Source organism: Salvelinus namaycush, chromosome 12 (assembly GCF_016432855.1).
Source record: "Salvelinus namaycush isolate Seneca chromosome 12, SaNama_1.0, whole genome shotgun sequence".
NCBI classification, from domain to species: Eukaryota; Metazoa; Chordata; class Actinopteri; order Salmoniformes; family Salmonidae; genus Salvelinus; species Salvelinus namaycush.
The window spans coordinates 17496766-17520205 of NC_052318.1; the positions used below are offsets into that span (position 1 = coordinate 17496766).

The 23440-nt window shown below is 40.3% G+C and overlaps 1 protein-coding gene across 1 annotated transcript; it reads right to left on the minus strand.

Annotated features, from left to right (window-relative positions):
* Window positions 1-963: 963 nt before the first annotated feature.
* LOC120056972 (calcium uptake protein 2, mitochondrial-like) lies at window positions 964-22683 on the minus strand. The gene is made up of 12 exons (XM_039005300.1): window positions 22475-22683; window positions 14269-14398; window positions 14051-14082; window positions 13836-13911; window positions 13595-13642; window positions 8663-8745; window positions 5528-5587; window positions 5159-5256; window positions 4679-4850; window positions 4265-4373; window positions 3245-3402; window positions 964-1942 (listed from the first exon to the last, which is right to left on the minus strand). Exons 1-12 carry the CDS (start codon window positions 22661-22663, stop codon window positions 1841-1843), a joined length of 1257 nt encoding a protein of 418 aa, XP_038861228.1. The 5' UTR covers window positions 22664-22683; the 3' UTR covers window positions 964-1840.
* Window positions 22684-23440: the final 757 nt, after the last annotated feature.

Here is a 23440-nt window from a genome sequence, read left to right on the forward strand (position 1 = left end):
AGGTTTTCATCAAGGATCTTTCCCTCCAACCTGACTAGTCTCCCAGTCCCTGCCCCTAAAAAAACATCCCCACAGCATGATGCTGCCACCACTATGCTTCACCGTAGGGATGGTGCTAGGTTTCCTCCAGATGTGACGCTTGGCATTTAGGCCAAAGAGTTTAATCTTGGTTTCATCAGACTCTTGATTCTCATGGTCAGTTTTTTGGGTGCCTTTTGGCAAACCCCAACCAGGCTGTCATGTGCCTTTTACTGAGGAGTGGCATCTATCTGGCAACTCCACCATAAAGGCCTGATTGGTGGAGTGCTGCAGAGATAGTTGTCCTTCTGGAAGGTTCTCCCATGTCCACAGAAGAACTCTGGAGCTCTGTCAGTGACCATCAGGTTCTTCCTCCCTGACCAAGGCCCCTCTCCCCCGATAGCTCAGTTTGGCCAGCTCTAGGAAGAGTCACAGTGGCTGCTTCCATTTAAAACTGCTTCCATTTAAGAATGGAGGCCACTGTGTTCTTGAGGACCTTCCATGCTGCAGAATTTGTTTGGTACCCTTCCCCAGATCTGTGCCTCGACACAATCCTGTCTCGGAGCTCTATGGACAATTCCTTAGACCTAATGGCTTGGTTTTTGCTCTGACAACTTAGGGGCCTTATATAGACAGGTGTGTGCCTTTCCAAATCATGTTCAATCAATTGAACTTACCACAGGTGGACTCCAATCAAGTTGTAGAAACATCAAGGATGATCAATGGAAAGAGGATGCACCTGAACTCAATTTCAAGTCTCATCACAAAGGGTCTGAATACTTTTGTAAATAAGGTATGTTTTTTAAAGAAATTTGCTAAAAAAAAAACATTTTAGCTTTGTCATTATGGGGTGCGTGTAGATTAATGAGGGGGTAAAAAGTATTTAATCCATTTTAGTATAAGGCTGTAACGTAACAAAATGTAGAAAAAGTCAAGGGGTCTGAATCTTTCCCAAATGCACATTCCAGGAGCAATGCAGCATTTCTCAATTTATAAAAAAAAAAAAAAAAAAGTACACAGCTATGATCTAATAGATTGGCACCCTTGCACTTTACAATGGAGTGCAATGGAGCAGAATGTTCTGTTTTCAAAACTTATTGAATGGCTTTGTACCCTGTAAGCAAAGGCGAAAAATTACACCGTAAACAAGAATCTCCTGCCTTCAACCAAATTAATTGGAATTCTGAATACTTTTGTCCAGACCATTTTGACTTTGTAGTGAAAAATCTTCATTTCAGAATTTTTTGGGGATCCTGCGCAGTTCTTAAATACATGGGTGAACAAAAAGCTTAAATGTCAACTTATTGAAGAAATTAAAGTGAATCGTGCAAGGGTGCCAATATATTACAACACAACTGTACTTAGCAATGTGTTGAAGACAAACATATTTCAAACATGACTCTTGCCACCTATATGACTCAGAAGTTTAGAACTTTCAGATGATACCACAGTAAACCATGTCTACCTGTAAACAAATCACTTGCATTTGAGGGAAACAGGGTAAAAAGTGCCATGACACATTCAATAAAATGTAAAAAGATCTCACATTTATATGCCTTGTATGCATAGACTGGTATCAAGCATCACAACAACCAATTTCTATTAGAATAAACCTCACCCATAGATTGTACTGTATATGGCAATAATATTTTCACAAACAAAAAGCCTGAAAAACATTGATTTAGTTCATTAGGACCATGTTTATATTCCATTGACAAATATCCAGTGATAATGGTCAACTAGTGGTCAGCCATCAATGCTTTACATTGGAGTCACCCAGTGAACACTCGTAAGGCGCTTCTCCATCCAATGGCCTAGCCCCTCAAAAAGGGCTTCCGGTGTCCCGGAGGGCCTCTTGGGCCCCCTTTAGGGTCTCCCTCTTCACACACTTCCAGTAATTTGTGATGCCACGCTGGGGTTGCACCTGGGGAAATACAGACATCACATAATAAATGTTACAGATACAATATGCAAATATCGCTCTGCTATAATTCTAATAGTTCGCTTAATTCTAATAGTTTGCCGACAAAACAAGCAGTCATTGTTTAGATAATTCTTTGTACCATCTAAAATAACTGAAGTATTTTTCCCATAACCAAAAATATTGTATTTTCTGCTGTTTGAAGCTAGTATACAAAACCGAAAGTAAAAGACAAAAAAAAAAAAAAAACTTAACAGGGAGCATAGAAATAGTACACATAAAACAGATCTACCGCTTCTTAGACTTGCTTTCCATGCGAATGGCAGAACTGAAATGTCTGAATTTGGTCGGGTCGCCCAAAAAGTTACATATTGCAGCTTTAATAAACTTCCCAGAGTGGCTGCATGACCTGATCACCAGGGCCCTATCCTATCAGATAGGATTAAAAGCATAAAAATAGAACGGGAGTCCCCATTCAAGACTGATTCGTCCGTTCTATTTCTATGCATTTAATCCTATCCGATAGGCAAAATCCAGATAACTTTTGACAAACTGTGCCCAGGACTAAACAACTTTACTGCACGTTATTTATTTTTTTACACAATCTCTGCTGCTCCCTCCCTCCCCCTTTTCCTAATTCTCATTTACCTCCGGGATGAACATACAAAAAAATGTGGACGACATGATCGACATCCAAATAGTGATTTAATATTCCTTTCTCAGGTGGGGAGTTACAAGCAGCTATTAACTCCCCACCCCCCTGTAATTTAGGGTAGGCCTCCGATATGACAGCATATCTAGGACGATTACATCATTGCACAAAGCTTTTTAGTCTGTATTAGGCCCAAATAGATTACATCAATTGATGGGGGAGTTAACAGACAGCATAAAACCACACCCATGCGTTCTAAAATAATACATGCAGGAAATATTCAAAAGCACAGGTGAAATAAATGTAAAATATATTATTTTAGTTCAGAAATGTGAGGCAGATTGTAAACCATGTTGCTGATAAGCCTAGGGTTTTCATAAAGGTGAGTAGCGTGAAGGGATGGGGAGGGAGCAGCAGCTGCGTCAGGTTTTCGGAATGTTTTTTTTGTGCTTAAAGTAACATCGCAAATCGATCAGGTCATGCAGCCTCAACTTTATTTGTATAGCACAATTCATACAGAAACCGCAACTCACATCACAATGATTATTAACGTCAATTGGAGACTTGCATGAAAGTTAGAGTTAAGCATGGGTCTCAAGACCAAATAACGCTATAAAGGACTGCTTCAACTGATAGATAAATGCTCCCTGTACCTTCAAGCCGCGCAGTACTCTGTCTTCCATCACTCCGATAAACTCCTTGTGGCTCAGACAGTTATCGCCGTCCAGGTCAAAGATCTTGAACACAGTGTCCAGCACGTTCTCAGAGAGGTCGTGCCCTGTGGCAATCTTCACAGCTCGCCTAAATTGGACTGCAGAGAATGCAAGGGAAATAAACTATCAGGATAATGTACTTGGCTAACAGGGCAATCAGCAGTTGCTACGTCTATTATTGGACAAAAAAAGTAATTATGATACGTATCCATGGAAGAATATAACTTAGAAATGTCTCATGAACTGAGTTCAACTGTCGTACCCCAACAGAACCCAAAATAAGCTTGTTTTACACCAATGTTTGTAAACAAAGTAAATGTAAATAAACACTATATTATAGAATAACTATCTTCAAAGTAATGACTCGGGATGGCGGGTTTGATATGAAAGCTTCTTTTAGTAATAATACTTGTTCACGTTACATTTACAAACTTTAGATTCTACAGAACAATGAATAATGAGTTGCTAGCAGCGGAAAGGTCAGGATAATCACCTGTCAATTGCACTTAACTAGTGCGTTCTCTCTACTTCCTGTCGCAAGGCATTCTGGAACTTGCAGTCAAAAGCCTAATTCAATACTAACCAGTACAAAATATGTATGTAGTTCTCTCAATCTCCAACACACAAATTCTAATACAATTACAAATATCTTTAGATAGAGCTCGATGAATTAACTTAAACATTAACTCTGTAACCCCTTAAAGTTACAACATATATAGCCTCAAAACATGGTTAAAATGTTGATATCATGGATGGTCAGTCCTTCTGGATATACATTTGAGAGTGGTTAAATTTCTCCAGCACCTTCCCTCAGCTTTTTACCGAAACAGGGGCAGGGAGTGCGCTTTGTTACTGTTTCAACTGTTGAATGCTGCTTTAAAGTGATTTGACTGTGTAGAATCAGAATATTTCAGACAAAATGTCCTTCCTACAAAAAACTATGTAGAATAAGACAATTACCCATTCCGATAGGTCGGTTGGCTTCACTTATCATTTTCACGGAGAAGGCAAAGTCCTCCAGGTTGTTGGTGAAGAGGCAGAATGCTTTGAACTCATCAAATGTGATGCTCTACAAGAGAAAAGGGACAAATGTCCAAGTCGTACATTGATCAGTCACCCCTTGAGATCCCCCCAAAATGTGTTATATATTTCACTTCTTAGACCTGAAGGTACATTGACATGACTGCATATTATCCCTATCCGAATATTTTGAAATTTCATCCTTCCTTCAATAAAAAGTGACCCCCATATCTGAATTTGTTGGATTGGGGAAAACAATTGAGTGGTAATTGGCAACCTCGCTTTCACCTATAACAACCCTTACTGATCTGTGATGACCTCAAGGAAACGAGGGTGGATTACTTTCTTTTTTACCTGGCCCGCGGGGATCCTCTTCCTCATGTTCTCCCAGTAGGCCTCGTTGGCTTCCTCGTTGGTGTAGTGCAGCAGCCACTCGGCAAAGTCCTCCCGCCGCATGGTGTCCATACCCTTGGAGAACTGCAGGAACTCCATCTCCTGCACCTCCGCCTGAAGGTCCTCCATGAACCTAGAGGAGAAATCCAGAGTAAAGACACTGAACATGACTAGGTCGGTTCTGGGCCTGTATTCAAAAAGTGTCTAAGAGTAGGAGTGCTGATCTAGGATCAGGTTCTCCCTGTCCATATTCATTATGATCTAACAGGCAACAATGATCCTAGATCAACACTTCTACTCTGAAGTCTATTCATACAGTGTCTATACGAAGTATCGAAAACATGATTTTACTAGGATTAGGTATACCTACAAGGAAAAGGTTGGGAGTAGCTATACCGTTTAACACCAATGATACTACACGGTAACCCACAGATATTTTACCTGCAAAATCCCTTGTACTGAAGCTTGTTTTCACCATTCCTGCCAAAGAAGAAGGCCTGCAGTGTAGTGTTCACATCATCCCCCTCTGCGACTGGTTTCTGTTTAGATGACATCAAGTTTCAACACTTCCTGCCTTTGTTATTACTGCAAGCCCCATCACGCTTGAAATACAAGTAAACAATCATTTTTCTAGCCCCGTACACAACGGTTTACATTTATCGTATAATGACAGTTGGCCAGCCTTAGTGCTTTCAATAGGCATTTCCCCAAAGGCCATTCAATGTCATCTATATAAAGTATTCTAAAAAAGTGTTTCCAAAAGTCACATGAGATTTCCACCTTAAAAATAAAAGTTCAGTGTTGACTCACCACGTCTGTGGCACCTTCCTTAGGCACCGTCTCTTTTCTTTTCCCAATGATTTTCTTGAGCTTCATCATAAAACAAAGCAGCAACAATGATTCCTTGCATTATAATAATGCAGATGAAACAGAAGATTAAGCTAAAAACATTTACTACTTGTAAGCTAGCTAAGAAATGCCCTCACATGTTCTCAGAATGCGGGAAACTACTAATTCAGTTAAACTCACTAATAACACATACATACCTCTTACTCATCTGAATTATCCAAGAAATGTCAGCAATAACAGAGAACATTTCATTAGTCAAAAGGTTATCAACTCCCCACACTCTAATATTAAAACTGGAAACAGTATGAAACAGCAACCAGTGAGTGTTTGAGATCGACTACAAAGCGGTTGGACCACACAGAATCACTAATCTACAAATCACCTTGCATCCCAATTACTAATTATTATGTGATCAAGATTAGTGATCCTTGCTTTGCTCACACTGATCCCCTCAAACACACCAAATTATTATCCATGCTGCTCCTCTCTACTTTGTCAGGTGTGGAACTCATCTTCTAAACCAAACCATAATCTAATTGGAGGTGGATAACCCCTTTTAGACATGCAGTGGGTTTTAGGAACACAACAGTGGTCTAACTCTAACCCTTGTGGTTCCCAGTGTTGCCGATTTTCACACCAGCCTCTGTTCTAAATTAGGGAATCAACTTTTCACTGGTTTTGTACAAAATTGTATAGTCACAGGCATTTTTGTAGCCATGTGTGCATACTAGAGGTCAACCGATTAATCGGAATGGCCGATTAATCGGGCCGATTTCAAGTTTTCATAACAATCGGAAATCGGTATTTTCGGGCGCCGATTTTCCGATTTTAATATTTTTTTTTTTTACACCTTTATTTAATCTTTATTTAACTAGGCAAGTCAGTTAAGAACACATTCTTATTTTCAATGACGGCCTACGGGGCAGAACGACAGATTTTTAACCTTGTCAGCTCGGGCGATCCAATCTTGCATTGATTACAATGCACTCCACGAGGAGCCTGCCTGTTAGCGAATGCAGTAAGCTAAGGTAAGTTGCTAGCTAGCATTAAACTTATCTTATAAAAAACAATCAATCAATGACTGTCATTGCTCCAGTGTACTTAACCATAAACATCAATGCCTTTCTTAAAATCAATACACAAGTATATCTTTTTAAACCTGCATATTTAGCTAAAAGAAATCCAGGTTAGCAGGCAATATTAACCAGGTGAAATTGTGTCATTTCTCTTGCGTTCATTGCACGCAGAGTCAGGGTATATGCAACAGTTTGGGCTCTTCGCGAACTAATTTGCCAGAACTTTACGTAATTATGACAACATTGAAGGTTGTGCAATGTAATAGGAATATTTAGACTCATGGATGCCACCCGTTAGATAAAATACGGAACGGAATAAACGTTTTGTTTTCGAGGTGATAGTTTCCAGATTAGTCAAAGGTATATGGTTTAGAGAGAAATAGTCGACGCGTTATAATTCCTGTAATAACTTGCGGCTGAATTTGAAAGGGGTTCCTTCGTTATTTTACCGTTCATGTCTTCCATAGAGAATGTCTTGATCTACTTCAAATAAGGTCTGTGTTTCGTGCAGGCTTAAACCGCCTCGACGTTTTGATACCCGTGTAAATCTCACTAGGATAAGGTAACGTTTGTCAACATATTTTCATAAATCCACTCTACAAATGTTTTTTTATCTTCGCTTATATTTAGCCAATATTGATCAGAGTTACCTTGTCCTATGGATATCTACACAGTTATAACATTGGCACGGTGATGTAAGCCTACACGAAACACAGACCTTATTTTAAGTGAATCTAAAAATATCCTATGGAATAAATGAAGGAACCGCTTTTCAGATTTTGCTAGGTGTCATGGGAATTATGACTCGCACTTTGGTTGTCAATTCTTACCATGCCCATTATTAAAATAGGATTTCCTGCATATAGAAATTAAAATTTGTTTTCAACATTCATCACAGGTAACTTAAACTCTATTTTTATTCAAACAGTTGAGAGTATTTGTCTCCTAAGCAGACTCTTCAGTATCATTGTCACTTCAGAGCTGTGTGCGTGTGTATTTATGTATTATATTAAGTTAAAATAAAAGTGTTCATTGTTCATTCAGTATTGTTGCAATTGTCATTATTACAAAAATGTGTGTGTATGATATATATATATATTTAAAAACGTTTTTTTTTTTTTTTAAATAAAATCGGCCGATTAATCGGTATCGGCTTTTTTTGTCCTCCAATAATCGGTATCGGTATTGAAAAATCATAATCGGTCGACCTCTAATGCATACTGTATTGTGCTAAAGCCAACTAGCAAATACAGTATGTTTACAAGCTAGTTTCTGTGCCTTGTAAAATGTGATACCTCAGACTGAGAATGAATAGGCCAATGTTTTGACAGAAGGAACCAATTGAGGTGGGAGAAACTAGTGCAGAGGAACAAACATGTGGCACAGACTTAAGGTACTGGCCAAACAGTACCTCCGCGTTAGCATCAAGTGTCCATAGTACTCATTCATTGTAGGAGCGTGTATGTCAAAACCTCCAATTAGGTAATGTCCATGTAAGGGGCGGCAATATTTTGCAGTGTGGATACTTTATATAGATATACAATACATGAGACTGAATACAGAATACTAAAAATACAATTCCATCAATTCCTTGAGAAGCATAAAATAAAACATTTAAAAAGGGGCAATCTGAGATTGCTACATCATTTTTTAAATGTAAAATTAATGATATGTAGCTATTGATTCTTGAATATAACTTATAAATTCCTCATGAGCTTAGTTCAAATGTCTAAATCCATCAGAACCCAAAATATAAGCTTGATTTACTCCATTGTTTATAAACAATGCAATTGTAAAATAACACTGTATAGCTTAAAAACATAGTTAAAACTATTATTTTGATCTCATGGATGGTTAGTCCTTGCATCCATAGTCCTGTCTATGAATTTGAGAGTGGTTACATTTCTCTAGTCCCACCCCAAAGCCGTTTACCCAAAACTGTGGAGTGGTACTCGTTTGCTGTTTGAACTGCAGATTGGCCCTTTAAGGAACATTTTATAATATAGATTATAAAACATACCTTGAGAAACTCCTTTCTGTCCACATGCTCATTGCCATCAATATCAAGCATTTTGAAAGCTATATGAAATCCTGTGTGTGGCTCTGAAATAACAATGCATTTTCTGTTAGAAATTAACGTCACTAGGTGCTGCTTGGACAGAACAAAGCAGCGACAAGATGAGCGGTTAGTTTTCAATTGCTGTCCACGCCACAAGGTTAACAGCAGGGTCTCCTGAAATAATGATTCAAGCACAACATTGTTGGTGACTGGGCAACATTTTGAATGAGGAAGTTAAGTCGCCAAAACACTACCACATGGGCAGTGTGTTCAGTAAGTACGAAAACAGCAACAAAACTATCAATGGAAAATGAGTGTTCTATTGGACCGTTTGAAGACGTCCTTTTTTGTTTTGTGCCAACTGAACACCACCCAGGTTCAGTCAATGTGTTACAGTAACAGGCTACACAATGTACTATCCTAAACAGGATAGATACCATAATCTAATGTACAATGTCAATAAATGAAGTTAATGTGCAGACAACTGCAGGTCCTGAGAATATCATGGACAACGGACACTCGGCAATCCATAAGGAGCCAGCTCCTGTACAAAAACATTGAGACAATTATGGTTGCGCTGGTCCGCCAAGACATGGTTGTGCCGTGCGTGCAGAAAAGTATATGAGAGCTCACTAATGTGGCACTGCCTGGTCACGTCTTTAGGCTACAGCTGCACTAAACCAGGGTCCTGTTCATTAGGCAAAACTCAACAGAAGAACGTGTTCCAAAACTGAGTGAAACTAGGTGGTACTATATGTACTTGTGTAACAGTGTTGCTTCAGTCCCTCTCCTTGCCCCAACCTGGGCTCGAATCAGGGACCCTCTAAACACGTCAACAACTGTCACCCATATGTTGTGCCTCCACTATATGTTTTATTTATTTATTTTTATTTCACCTTTATTTAACCAGGTAGGCAAGTTGAGAACAAGTTCTCATTTACAACTGCGACCTGGCCAAGATAAAGCAAAGCAGTTCGACACATAACACAGTTACACATGCAGTAAAACAAACAGTAAATAATACTGTAGAAAAATAAGTCTATATACAATGTGAGAAAATGAGGTTAGATAAGGGAGGTAAAGGCAATAAATAGGCCACGGTGGCGAAGTAAATACAATATAGCAATTAAAACACTGGAATGGTAGATTTGACAGTAGATGAGTGTGCAAAGTAGAAATACTGGGGTGCAAAGGAGCAAAATAAATACAGTAGGGGAAGAGGAAGTTGGATGGGCTATTTACAGATGGGCTATGTACAGGTGCAGTGATCTGTGAGCTGCTCTGACAGCTGGTGCTTAAAGCTAGTGAGGGAGAAAAGTGTTTCCAGTTCCAGAGATTTGTGTAGTTTGTTCCAGTCATTGGCAGCAGAGAACTGGAAGGAGAGGCGGCCAAAGGAGGAATTGGCTTTGGGGGTGACAAGTGAGATATACCTGCTGGAACGCGTGCTACGGGTGGGTGCAGCTATGGTGACCAGCGAGCAGAGATAAGGAGGGACTTTACCTAGCAGGGTCTTGTAGATGACCTGGAGCCAGTGGGTTTGGCGACGAGTATGAAGCGAGGGCCAGCCAACGAGAGCGTACAGGTCATAGTGGTGGGTAGTATATGGGGCTTTGGTGACAAAACGGATGGCACTGTGATAGACTGCATCCAATTTGTTGAGTAGGGTGTTGGAGGCTATTTTGTAAATGACATCGCCGAAGTCGCGGATCGGTAAGATGGTCAGTTTTACGAGTTTATGTTTGGCAGCATGAGTGAAGGATGCTTTGTTGCGAAATAGGAAGCCAATTCTAGATTTTAACTTTGGATTGGAAATGTTTTATGTGAGTCTGGAAGGAGAGTTTACAGTCTAACCAGACACCTGGTAAGTCCGAACCGTCCAGAGTAGTGATGCTGGACGGGCGTGCAGGTGCGGGCAGCGATCGGTTGAAGAGCATGCATTTAGTTTTACTTGTATTTAAGAGCAGTTGGAGGCCACGGAAGGAGAGTTGTATGGCATTGAAGCTCGTCTGGGGGGTTGTTAACACAGTGTCCAAAGAAGAGCCAGAAGTATACAGAATGGTGTCATCGGCGTAGAGGTGGATCAGAGACTCACCAGCAACAAGAGCGACATCATTGATATATACAGAGAAAAGAGTCGGCTCAAGAATTGAACCCTGTGGCACCCCCATAGAGACTGCCAGAGGCACGGACAACAGGCCCTCAGATTTGACACACTGAACTCTGTCGGAGAAGTAGTTGGTGAACCAGGCGAGGCAATCATTTGAGAAACCAAGGCTGTTGAGTCTGCCGATGAGAATGTGGTGATTGACAGAGTCGAAAGCCTTGGCCAGGTCAATGAATACGGCTGCACAGGATTGTTTCTTATCGATGGCGGTTAAGATATCGTTTAGGACCTTGAGCGTGGCTGAGGTGCACCCATGACCAGCTCGGAAACCAGATTGCATAGCGGAGAAGGTACGGTGGGATTCGAAATGGTCGGTGATCTGTTTGTTAACTTGGCTTTTGAAGACCTTAGAAAGGTAGGATAGATATAGGTCTGTAGCAGTTTGGGTCAAGAGTGTCCCCCCCTTTGAAGAGGGTGATGACCGCAGCTGCTTTCCAATCTTTGGGAATCTCAGACGACACAAAAGAGAGGTTGAACAGGCTAGTAATAGGGGTTGCAACAATTTCGGCAGATAATTTTAGAAAGAAAGGGTCCAGATTGTCTAGCCCGGCTGATTTGTGGGGGTCCAGATTTTGCAGCTCTTTCAGAACATCAGCTGACTGGATTTGGGAGAAGGAGAAATAGGGAAGGTTTGGGCGAGTTGCTGTGGGGGGTGCAGTGCTGTTGACCGGGGTAGGGGTGGCCAGGTGGAAATGTGGAATATGTACTGACATGTACCTGATAGATGCACACACACTACATGTTAATGCATGTAAATTATAAAGAAGGAATGGAGTAAAAACAAACAAAATAGAACTATTGTAAATACTGTGTCCATAATATGTATAAGCTGGAAGTAGAGGCCTAAGCGTTGTTGTTCACTAGCTCACTCTAATTAGGGGAGGTAGGGTTAGAAAGTAATAAAGAAAAAAGATATAAGTACCAGTCAAAAGTTTGGACACACCTACTCAGTCAAGGGTTTTTCTATATTTTGAAGGAGTTCCCACATATGCTGAGCACTGCTTTTCCTTCACTCTGTGGTCCAACTCATCCCAAACCATCTCTAATTGGCTTGAGGTCGGGTTATTGTGGAAGCCAGGTCATCTGATGCAGCACAAATAGCCTTTACACAGCCTGGAGGTGTGTTGGGTCATTGCCCTGTTGAAAAACAAATTATCATCCCACTAAGCGCAAACCAGATGGGATGGCGTATCGCTGCAGAATGCTGTGGTAGCCATGCTGGTTAAGTGTGCCTTGAATTTTAAATAAATCAGTGTCACCAGCAAAGCCCCGCCACAACTCCTGCTTCATGGTGGGAAGCACAAATGCGGAAATCATCCATTCACCTACTCTTCGTCTCACAAAGACTCGGAGGTTGGAAACAAAAATCTCAAATTTGGACTCAGACAAAAGGACAGACTTCCACTGGTCGAATGTCCATTGCTCGTGTTTCTTTACCCAACCAAGTCTCTTCTTCTTATTGGTGTCCTTTAGTAGTGGTTTCTTTGCAGCAAATTAACCATGAAGGCCTGATTCACGCAGTCTCCTCTGAACAGTTGGTGTTGAGATGTGTATGTTACTTGAACTCTGTGAAGCATTTACTTGGGCTGCAATCCGAGGTGCAGTTAATTAGTTAACTTATCCTCTGCAGCAGAGGTAACTCTGGGTCTTCCTTTCCTGTGGCGGTCCTCATGAGAGCCAGTTTCATCATAGCGCTTGGTAGTTTTTGCGACTGCACTTGAAGAAACTTTCAAAGTTCTTGAAATTTTCCAGATTGACTGACCTTCATGCCTTAAAGTAATGGACTGTCGTTTATCTTTGCTTATTTGAGTTTCTTGCCATAACATGGACTTGGTCTTTTACCAAATAGGGATATCTTCTGTATTCCACCCCTACCTTGTCACAACACAACTGATTGGCTCAAATGCATTAAGGAAAGAAATTCCATGGCACACCTGTTAATTGAAATGCATTCCAGGTGACTACCTCATTAAGCTGGTTGAGAGAACGCCAAGAGTGTGCAAAGCTGTCATCAAAGCAAAGGGTGGCTACTTTGCAGAATCTCAAAAAATATATATTTTATAACACCTTTTTGGTTACTACATGATTCCATGTGTTGTTTCATAGTTTTGATGTCTTCACTATTATTCTACAAGAAAATAGTAAAAATAAATAAAAACCCTTGAATGAGTAGATCTCTCTCTCTCATCCTTGTTTTTGAGTTGTCCATTAAAATAACATCAAATTGATCAGAAATACAGTGCAAACATTGTCAACTAATCTGAAGGCCAGTTTTATTGCTTCTTTAAATCAGAACAACAGTTTTCATCTGTGCTAACATAACATAATAACATAAGGGTTTTCTAATGATCAATTAGCCTTTTAAAATTATAGACTTGGATTAGCTAACACAACGTTCCATTGGAAAACAGGAGTGATGGTTGCTGATAATGGGCCTCTGTACGCCTATGTAGATATTCCATAAAAAATATATCTGCCGTTTCCAGCTACAATAGTAATTTACAACATTAACAATGTCTACACTGTATTTCTGATCAATTTTATGTTATTTTAAATTGACAAAAAAAAAATTGGCTTTTCATTCAAAAACAAGGACATGCACTCCTAATCCACACAACCCAGATGACGTAAAATGTGTTGTGTAAGAATTAGAGGATGCCGGTTCCAAATGCATGTCATTGAAAGGGAGGGCTGTTTCCACTGTATGTCATTCTGGGTCTATAACTTACTGGTCAGAATAGTCAACAGGAACAGGTACTCTGTGTAGGATATCAGACCTGCAAGACAAAACATGCCTTCTCCATCACACAAACATTTCAGTGAGTGTTCATTTATCCTGTTTAGATTGACACTCCCACATAGTGATCAAATACATATTTCCTGCCTGAAGTATAACTATCCAGAATATTTTTTACATTGATGAAGCACATAGCACCTGTGAGGCTGTTTGACCATGGCATGAAAACGTACCATCGTCTCCGAAGTTTCTGAACAGACTGTTACCTGCCTGGACCCGTGAGGCAGCATCCAGCATCTTATCCACCTCCTGCAAGTATCATAAATTATACAAGGAGAAACAACCAATAGTCTTATCTTGCTGTAATGCTCATGTTGATGGCATTGCACGATAGGACTAAAATACAAAACACGTTCTGACAATGAGTTAACCCGATCACAACACTCACCTTTTTGGTTAGAGCTTTCTTTGGTAATTTACCTAATAGCAGATGAAAGAAAAATTATGTAAAGTGCAGTTCTTGCCTGGAACAAAATTCAATACACTTACAGAGGGAGCTTGTGTAGCCATATACCAATCAATTCAATACATCATGAAGTATTCCCTTTTCTACCAGCTAAGCCATTTTACAACATGGACACTATTATTTGATACTACTGTACTTACGGTCGACATTCTCCAACATGATTGAGAAGAGGAAATCCCTTGGTGTCATGTAGAGTTCCTTATTGTACGTCATGGAAGCAAACTGGTTGAAGCACATCCGTCTGGCAGACAGCTGGAACACTGGAAGCAACTATAATATGGAAAGAAGCATTAGCACTAAAAGGACAAGGTCTAAAATACAAGGGCAGTGCAAAGCTGAAAATTGGATAAGGTAATGACTATAGAAGAATTGTCAGTACTCCTGACCAACTATTGTGGCACATTGGATGAAGGTCTGTCATTTGTCTAACAGCAATTAGTTAATACATTTTACTTGCTTCAGCTATCAATTTATCAAGGCTACTGATTGCACAATTTCCCCATAGATAGAAAACATAGGTCTAACAACTGGATTGAATACTTTCTTGTGCACTGCTCGGTGTGGTGATGTAAGGGATGCCGATTTAGTAAGAACCGTCTACCTACTATGGATATACAGTGGTGTCCCAAATTATTGACACCCTTGATAAAGATGACCAAAAATTACTGTATAAAATAAATCATTCAAGTTCTGAGCTATATTGTATGCTCCAAAAAAAATTGGGAAATTATTTTATACTAATAAAATTGCTCAGAGAAAAAGTAATACTTTTCTTCCCTCAAAAAGGTAGGGGTCAGCGTCAACGAGCAGCGACGTCATCTGGTCATCCAAAAACAAGGAAGACATTGGATGAATATAAAAAAGTGATGCATTTTAAAAAATATATATAATAATAATCCACCTCAGCAACAATTATTTGAATAATTCAATGGATGTTTTGTGCACAAAGTTGATGACTAAAGTGTCTTATTAGGAATTTTCAAATCTGATTTCTGTATGTGACCGTCTATGGAAATTGTGTTTCTGGGCCGGGCGTCAGTTGGTGTGGGCCGGGCGTGCAGTACCGAAGCAAAACTGTAGGAGCAGTCAAACCAGTGCTTCTAGACCAGAACCCTGGCCCCTTGGTGTGTGCAGAGTTGGTGATAGCTAACTTACAGAAGTCAAGAGAGGACATATGAATAAAATAAATCCCTTGTTATGTCGAGATCACAACTTACTTATCTCATGATCACTACATAACAAAAGTTGTTAAATCGTGATCACGAGAACATTTTGTCGAGATGAGATGAATCCAAAGTACCACGTATTATCCATTAATTTGTCCAGATGCACGAGAAGCACCTCATCAAGGAACCCTGTGACTGCTTTGATTGCAATGCGCTCGCTCACAAGATTCGGCAAGTTAGTGGCATTGTTGCTCGCATGCGATTGGCTGTGGTTTTGGGGGTGGCACACAGCCTAGGAGAAAAAGAGCTGGCTTACAGGCGTCGTAAAGTGCTTAAATGCCCCACAAGCTCTTAGCTCAAGGTACGAGTGCAATGTGGCTTCCTAACATTCTAATTTATAAACTGATACTGAGCTCCAAAAACACAAATGGAAGCATGATGTTAGCATCAACGGTACCATCCCTTAGTTTTTTTTATTGATTGCTACACTTTGCGCTGATCCACCGTGGGCTCTGCCGCCTCAGCCATACTTTTAATCTATCATCAATATGTCCACTCATATATATAGAGTTTATCGTGATCTCAACAAAACAACTTTTATTATGTCATGATCATGAAATAAATAAATTGTGATCAACATGAGATAAACGTTTTATTTATATGTCCTCTCTGGACTTTCATACTAACTAGCTAGTCTCCCTCAGCATAAGGGTTGGCTAATTTAAGCTATTGTGTGTCAGTCGGAGTTATTTAACAGTATATTTAGTGAATGGGCAAGCTAACATGCTGACTAGATCGTGCGTTCGCGCATGTTGATTTTGTCTATCCACACCAGACACGATCAGGACACGTAAGTTGAAATATCAAAACGAACTCTGAAGCAACTATATTACAATTATGTTAATCATTTGGGGACAAGTCGAAAAGCATTAAACATTCATGGGAATTTAGCTAGCTAGCTTGCTGTTAGCTAATTTGTCCTGCGATATAAACATTGTGTTGTTATTTTTAATTAATCCACAGATAAAAGGGTAAACCGAGTTTGTTTCTAGTTATATCTCCTCCTTCAGGCTTCTTCTTCTTTGGACTTTATATGGCGGTTGGCGACCAACTTTAAGGTGCATTACCACCACCAACTGGGCTGGAGTGTGGACCTCAGTTCATCTTTCAATCACCCACATGGGAATATGTTCCTAAAAACCAATGAGGAGATGGGAGAGGCAGGACTTTCAGCTCGTCAAGCGTCACAAATAGAACCAAGTTATATCTTAGCGCCTGGCTACGCAGACACTCGTTGACACGCGCAAGCTGTTTGGATGCAATGATTGAATAACATGTATGTTTACATTCATTTTGTAACGTGAGCGGTGGGGTCACCATGTAAGGATGTTGATCACAGGAAGTTGGTGGCACCTTAATTGGGGAGGATGGGCTCGTGGTAATGGCTAGAGCGGAATAGTATCAAATACATTATTTCTATGTGTTTGATGCCATTCTATTCGCTCCATTTCAGCCATTATTATGACCCGTCCTCCGATCAGCAGCCTCAACTGATGTTGATATAAGTCACGATAACAGGAAAAGTGTTTATTTCCAGTGAGTGCATTTGCTTGGTTTCGTTTCTGTAGCTAGCTAGCTGAGACCAAAGAGATGAGAACCTTTTTCTGACTGAAGCACACATCTTCTGACAGTGACACAGTGCGCTCCTGTGGACTGAAGCTGAACTTTACTACAACATATTTAACCTTGTTAAAAATGAGCAATTTAGTGGTAGAACTGACTAAATTAAATGAATCATAGAGGTCTTATAACCTATTCTCTACTTGGCTCATGTCTGTTAGCCTATTGTCTGTTATCCCTTTATAGGCTATGTAACTTTCGGCTAAGCCCCCAATGTCCAAAAGTAGTGGGAAGGAATGGTGGGGTGTGTTGGGGATAGTGGTATATATAAGCAATAAGTCCTGAGGGGGGTGGTATAGGACCAATCTACTACGGCTAAGGGCTGTGGTATATTGGCCATATATCATAGTAGCCTTATTGCTTTTATAAACTGGTTACCAACGTAACTAGAGCAGTAAAAATACTTGTGGTATACGGTCTGATATACCATGGCTGTCAGCCAATCAGCATTTTGGGCTCGAATGCTGATTGGGGCTAGTTTGTTAGCTAGCTTGTCGTTCAGTAGCATTTTGGGCAGATTGCTCACGTTTGAAGTGAAGGGAGTACAGGGTTTAGCATATCTCTCGAGGAGGCTAAAACGAGATTGTCTTGGAAAAGTTGAATATTTTCAAAAGGAGTCGGGTAATTGGTTAAGGGAGGAGGATTGGAGGGAAAGAGAGGAGGTTGAAAAGACTGAGGGAGGCAGAGTATGGGTTTGAATCTGTTGAAGCTAGCAATAACAAGGGAGAGGGTATGTAGAGGACGATTGGTGTCAAGTACAAATAGAGTAAGCCAGATGCCATTTTTGAGTTCTGGAGATGAAATGGAAGGGGTAGAAGGTGTTGTGAGGAGCTCGGGGCCCGAGCCTTGCATTGCATTGATGGACATGGTTGTGATAAAGATACGTTTGGTCCAGAGGAAGTGTGATTTTTGAAGAGGGTGGTACCAGGCCTTTTGACTGATCCATGGATGGTTTCAGGTTGGGTGGAAAAGATGGTGAGTGCTGTTGAGTCGGTGAAGGTAACCCGAAGCAGACTTGTGATGTTTGTGTTTCTTCCGATCAGAGGGAGCAGGCCCGCAATGCAACGCAACTTGAGGAAAGACCTGTATCTTGCTTTGCACTTAGGTACAGGGCACCATTGAAGGGAGTGATTTCTGGGGTAGCGTTAAGTGTGGAGGTGGAGCAATTTAAGTTTCCTGGTGTTTGTGACGCCTGCCATATGGTGTAAAGTAGATCCGGTGGGGAGCGTGGTGAAACAGTGTGCGTGGTGACAGTCTGTTCTTTTGAGCTTTGATTCAGTCTTTATCTGACAAAGTAATGTTAGGATATACAGTTGAAGTTGGAAGTTTACATACACTTAGGTTGGAGTGATTGAAACTAGTTTTTCAACCACTCCACAAAACTATAGTTTTGGCAAGTCGGTTAGGACATCTACTTTGTGTATGACAAGTAATTTTTTCCAACAATTGTTTACAGACAGATTATTCACTGTATCACAATTCCAGTGGGTCAGAAGTTTACATACACTAAATTAACTGTGCCTTTAAACAGCTTGGAAAATTCCAGAAAACGTCATGGTTTTAGAAGTTTCTGATAGGCTAATTGACATTTGAGTCAATTGGAGGAGTACCTGTGGATATATTTCGAGGCCCACCTTCAAACTCAGTGCCTCTGCTTGACATCATGGGAAAATCCTATATCGACATAACCTGAAAGGCCGCTCAGCAAGGAAGCCACTGCTCCAAAACCGCCATAAAAAAGCATGACTACAGTTTGCAACTGCACATGGGGACAAAGATCGTACTTTTTGGAGAAATGTCCTCTGGTCTGATGAAACAAAAATAGAACTGTTTGGCCATAATGACCATCGTTATGTTAGGAGGAAAACGGGGGAGGCTTGCAAGCCGAAGAACACAATCCCAACCGTGAAGCACGGGGCTGGCAGCACCATGTTGTGGGGATGCTTTGCTGCAGGAGGGACTGGTGCACTTCACAAAATAGATGGCATCATGAGGCAGGAAAATTATGTGGATATATTGAAGCAACATCTCAAGACATCAGTCAAGAAGTTAAAGCTTGGTTGCAAATGGGTCTTCCAAATGGACAATGACCCCAAGCATACTCCCAAAGTTGTGGCAAAATGGCTTAAGGACAACAAAGTCAAGGTATTGGAGTGGCCATCACAAAGCCCTGACCTCAATCCTATAGAAAATGTGGGGGCAGAACTGAAAAAGCGTGTGGGAGCTTGGAGGCCGACAAGCCTGACTCAGTTACACCAGCTCTGTCAGGAGGAATGTGACAAAATTCACCCATCTTATTGTGGGAAGCTTGTGGAAGGCTACCCGAAACATTTGACCCAAGTTAAACAACTTAAAGGCAATGCTACCAAATACTAATTGAGTGTATGTAAACTTCTGACCCACTGGGAATGTGATGAAAGAAATAAAAGCTGAAATAAATTATCATCTCTACTATTATTCTGACATTTCACATTCTTAAAATAAAGTGGTGATCCTAACTGACCTAAGACAGGGACTTTTTACTAGGATTAAATGTCAGGAAATGTGAAAAACTGAGTTGAAATGTATTTGGCTAAGGTGTATGTAAACTTCCGACTTCAACTGTTGGAGTGATGCTGTTAGAGATTTTGTGACGAATACACTAGTGTTATAGGCATCATGAGCATGTCGCAGCAGTGTGTAGGAGGGAGATTCCAAGATGTGGGAAGTGTGTAGGAGGACATGGGACAGAGGAATGTGTAGTGCCGATGAAAAAAAGCTGTGTGTGTCAACTGTAGGGGTGCCCACATTGCTGGGGATTGGAGGTGTCCAGTGCGAGAGAGACAGGTTGAGGTGGCCAGGGTCAGAGTAGTACAGAAGATGTAGTATGGTGAGGCAGTGATGAAAGGAGGAGGGTGGCTCAATGGTGAGGGATTCTGAGAGGATCCCTGTGAATAGTAAATCTGTGCAAGAACCGAGGGAGACCAATGAGTGAAATTTAAGTAAGGTTGTCCTCTTAGTGTTCATAGCAATGTTTATCAACTGTACAGCAGAGATGGAACATAAGTCACAGAAAATAGATGCATTCGCAGTTGCAGAGAAGTACTTGGAGGTAGTAGAGTTGACTTCAGAAGAGTTACAGGGTGTGTTGAGTAGTAGTGTCCTGTCCTCTCAGGTCCTTGTCCTGGGGTAGGATCAGATATGGTTAAAGTAGTGGAATAAGGTGGTGGGTTTTAATGAGTATAGGGTTAGTTGGTAGGGTAATACATATTTTTATTTTTCCCATTTCCCCTTTTGTATCACAATGTGTAATGGATTTATACTATATTTCAGTTGGTGGCGGTAATGCAACATATTGGATGCCAACCGACGGTGAACTCCACCAAATAAGTAGTCGTAGTTTCTAGCTACCTACCATATTTGTACGCAGACTTAAATAGGCTACTTGCAGGGTTGGTTAGGTTACTCTAAATGTAATCAGTTACAGTTAGCTGTCCAAAATTGTAATCAGTAATGTAACTTTTGGATTACCCAAACTCAGTAACGTAATCTGATTCAATTCCATTAATTTTAGATTACTTTCCCTTTAAGAGGCATTAGAAGAAGACAAAAATGTTACCAATTGAATTACATCTATTGCAGGATACATCAATGTTAATGTTTACACTAAATAGCTCTACTGACAAGTGCTATTTACATGTGAAAATGAATGCCATATGCTGCATTTGCTCTAGGCCTATTGTTTACCTTTTTGTTGGTGACACTTTTTTTTTAGGGGGTGGATCAGCTTTAATATTGCAGATAGATTGTAGCTTCCATCAATGTAATTGTCTGCATCATTTCCAATCCCCCATATATTTTTGGGGGTAAATATATAAAAAATGTTTGGGCACACACCTTTTAAAAATATATTTTCCTTTATTGTTCCCCGCAAACCCTACCATCCCTCCCCTAATTGGAGTAAACTAATAAACAATAACACTTAGGCTTCTACTTCCAGCTTATACATACTATATACATTTTACGTACACATTCTATTTTACAATAGTTATATTTTGCTTGTTTTTAGTCCTGACCTTCCTCTATTTCTGATGTCCATCCAGTTTGATTTCTATTTGCAACTGTGCTATTTCACAAAAGTTCTGATATCTTAATATGCAGCTGTTTAAAGGGCAAATCCTCAGATGAAACAATAACAAAACGGTTGCCCGCCTCTGTTTTGGTAAAGAAAACTGAGGGATGGGCCTGAAGAAATGTAACCACTCTCAGATTAATAGACAGAGCTATGGATGCAAGGATTGACCATCCATGATATTAACATTATAGTTTTAACAATGTTATGAGGCTATAAAGTGTTTGTTTAGACTTACAATGTTTACAAACATTGGTGAAAAACACACTTATATTTTGGGTTCTCGTGGAGTGTGACAGTTGAACTAAGCTCATGAGGCATTTATAAGTTATATTCTTCAACAATCAATGGAGATTTATATATATAATTGATAAGTCCAAAAATGGATGTAGCAACTACAGATTGTCCTTTTAAGTGTATCAAAAGTGTGCCAGTTTGAGCACGTGTCCATTAGGCCTATGGATTTGTTGTATTTATTTATCAGAATTAATTAGATTGAGCAATAAAATACCCACTTGTATTCCATAGGCTAGGTTCCGCACTGTCCACTGGCTTCAATTGATAAGCAGTTTAAGCTTCTTGAATTCAACCATTATTGGGTTCAACAGCCATCCACAACAACCTCAATTCGTAAGGCGCAAATAGCTAATGACAGCGCAGCAGTATGATTCACGTCAATGTGCTATGTAGATATCAATAATAAGTGATAGGCTACACCACTGCTGCCACCCTTACCTCCATTTATTCGAGTTGGATCATCTTTGTATGCCGACATTAGTCGAACCATTGGAAGACATCGCTTGAACTGTAGCCTGCAAAAGCCTATTCCTGCTCTTTACCCGCGATCCATCAAACACATTTGGTGTGTCATCATTGTGGCCTGACTCGCTCAGGTGGAACAAATTTAAACATGCGCCTTTTTTCAATGCTTATTTGAATGTCATTTAGTAAAGAGAGCAGTGTCAAATATTTTTTTCCGCAAACATCCTTTCAGAATTCAAAAGTAATCCTCGAAGTAATCTAGTTTTTCAAAACTATCGGTAATCTGATTACAATATTTTTTAAAGGTAACGGATTACAGTTAACATTTTTATAATCCCTTACATGTAATCCGTTACTCATCAACCCTGACTAACGTTACTTGTTTACTTTAGCCCTATATAGGACTCCGCGAATCGTTCTATGTAGGGCTGTTTACTTGTGTACTGTAATATTCAGTTGTGATAATGGTAGACGAGTGTAGCGAACAAATACTGATTCACCAGGCACTGACAGGTAGCTAACTATCAAGAAAATGTCAAACATCGTGGCTGACTAGCTAACTTTAGCTAGCTAACATAGATATCAATCCAGCTAACGTTAGTTACTGCTGCGCCAAATATACGTTACCTTTTCCTCCTCGGCATGAACGGTGAAGGGAAAAAACCTCTTGCTCGGTTCATAGTGATAATATATCAGTCCGCTTCCAATGAGAGACCCCAAAATGCCAGGTCCCAAGGCACGATGCAGCGCTCTGTACGACCAAGGTCTCCTCAAAAAGTTTCTCAAAACTCCAGCAGCCCTTCCCCAGCTAGCCATTTTCCATAAACTGTCACACCCACTGGTCAGGTTCCAACATTCTTGATCATTTTCTTCTTCGATGAGGTTTAACGGCGCCTGACATCAAATATGTTGCATTACCGCCACCTACTAGACTGAATTACAGCTCCCTTATACCTCACTTGAAAAAAAAAAAAAAAGCAAACACCCTACCAATTTAACACCACACTTTTTATACAATAAAAATAATACCACCCTACTCGACTATTTAAATCTATTTAGAATTTCCTCAGGCCAACAACCTGAAAGGATGGGACATCACCACTTAACACACCCTGTAACTCTTCTGATGACAAGTCTCTCACACCCAAATACCTCCCTGCAGCTGCCACCACAACCTCAAATTTCTGCGACTTTACGTTCCATCCCTGCAGTACAGTTGATAACCATTGCTATAAATGCTAAAAATCCAATCTTACTGAAACATATGTACTGGTAGAGATCTACTACTCACACCACTCCTCTCAGGATCCCTCCTGCTTGACCCATCTTCCTTTACTTTCTTCACTGCATCAACATATGACAACTTCTGCACTACTCTAACCCTGGAAACCTCAACCTGCCTCTCTCGCACATTTCTGATCCCTAGCCCCATCGGCACCCCTACAATTAACACTACTTTCCCCAATGCTATACATTCCTTTGTCTCATGGCCTTCTGCACACTTCTCACACCTAGGAACCTCCTCCTACACACTGCTGCCACATGCCCATAAGCTTGACACCTATAACAACGTAATGTATTCTGCACAAAAGC

Bases quoted from the DNA above. Each gene is read 5' to 3' on its own strand.
- LOC120056972 (XM_039005300.1), bottom strand. From the start codon at position 22,663: ATGGCTAGCTGGGGAAGGGCTGCTGGAGTTTTGAGAAACTTTTTGAGG. The intron at 14,399-22,474 runs GTAACGTATATT...TCCATATTATAG, and splicing joins TTCATGCCGAGGAGGAAAAG to TTGCTTCCAGTGTTCCAGCT. The intron at 8,746-13,594 runs GTAAGTTATAGA...TTGTTATTTCAG, and splicing joins CCTGTTGACTATTCTGACCA to AGCCACACACAGGATTTCAT.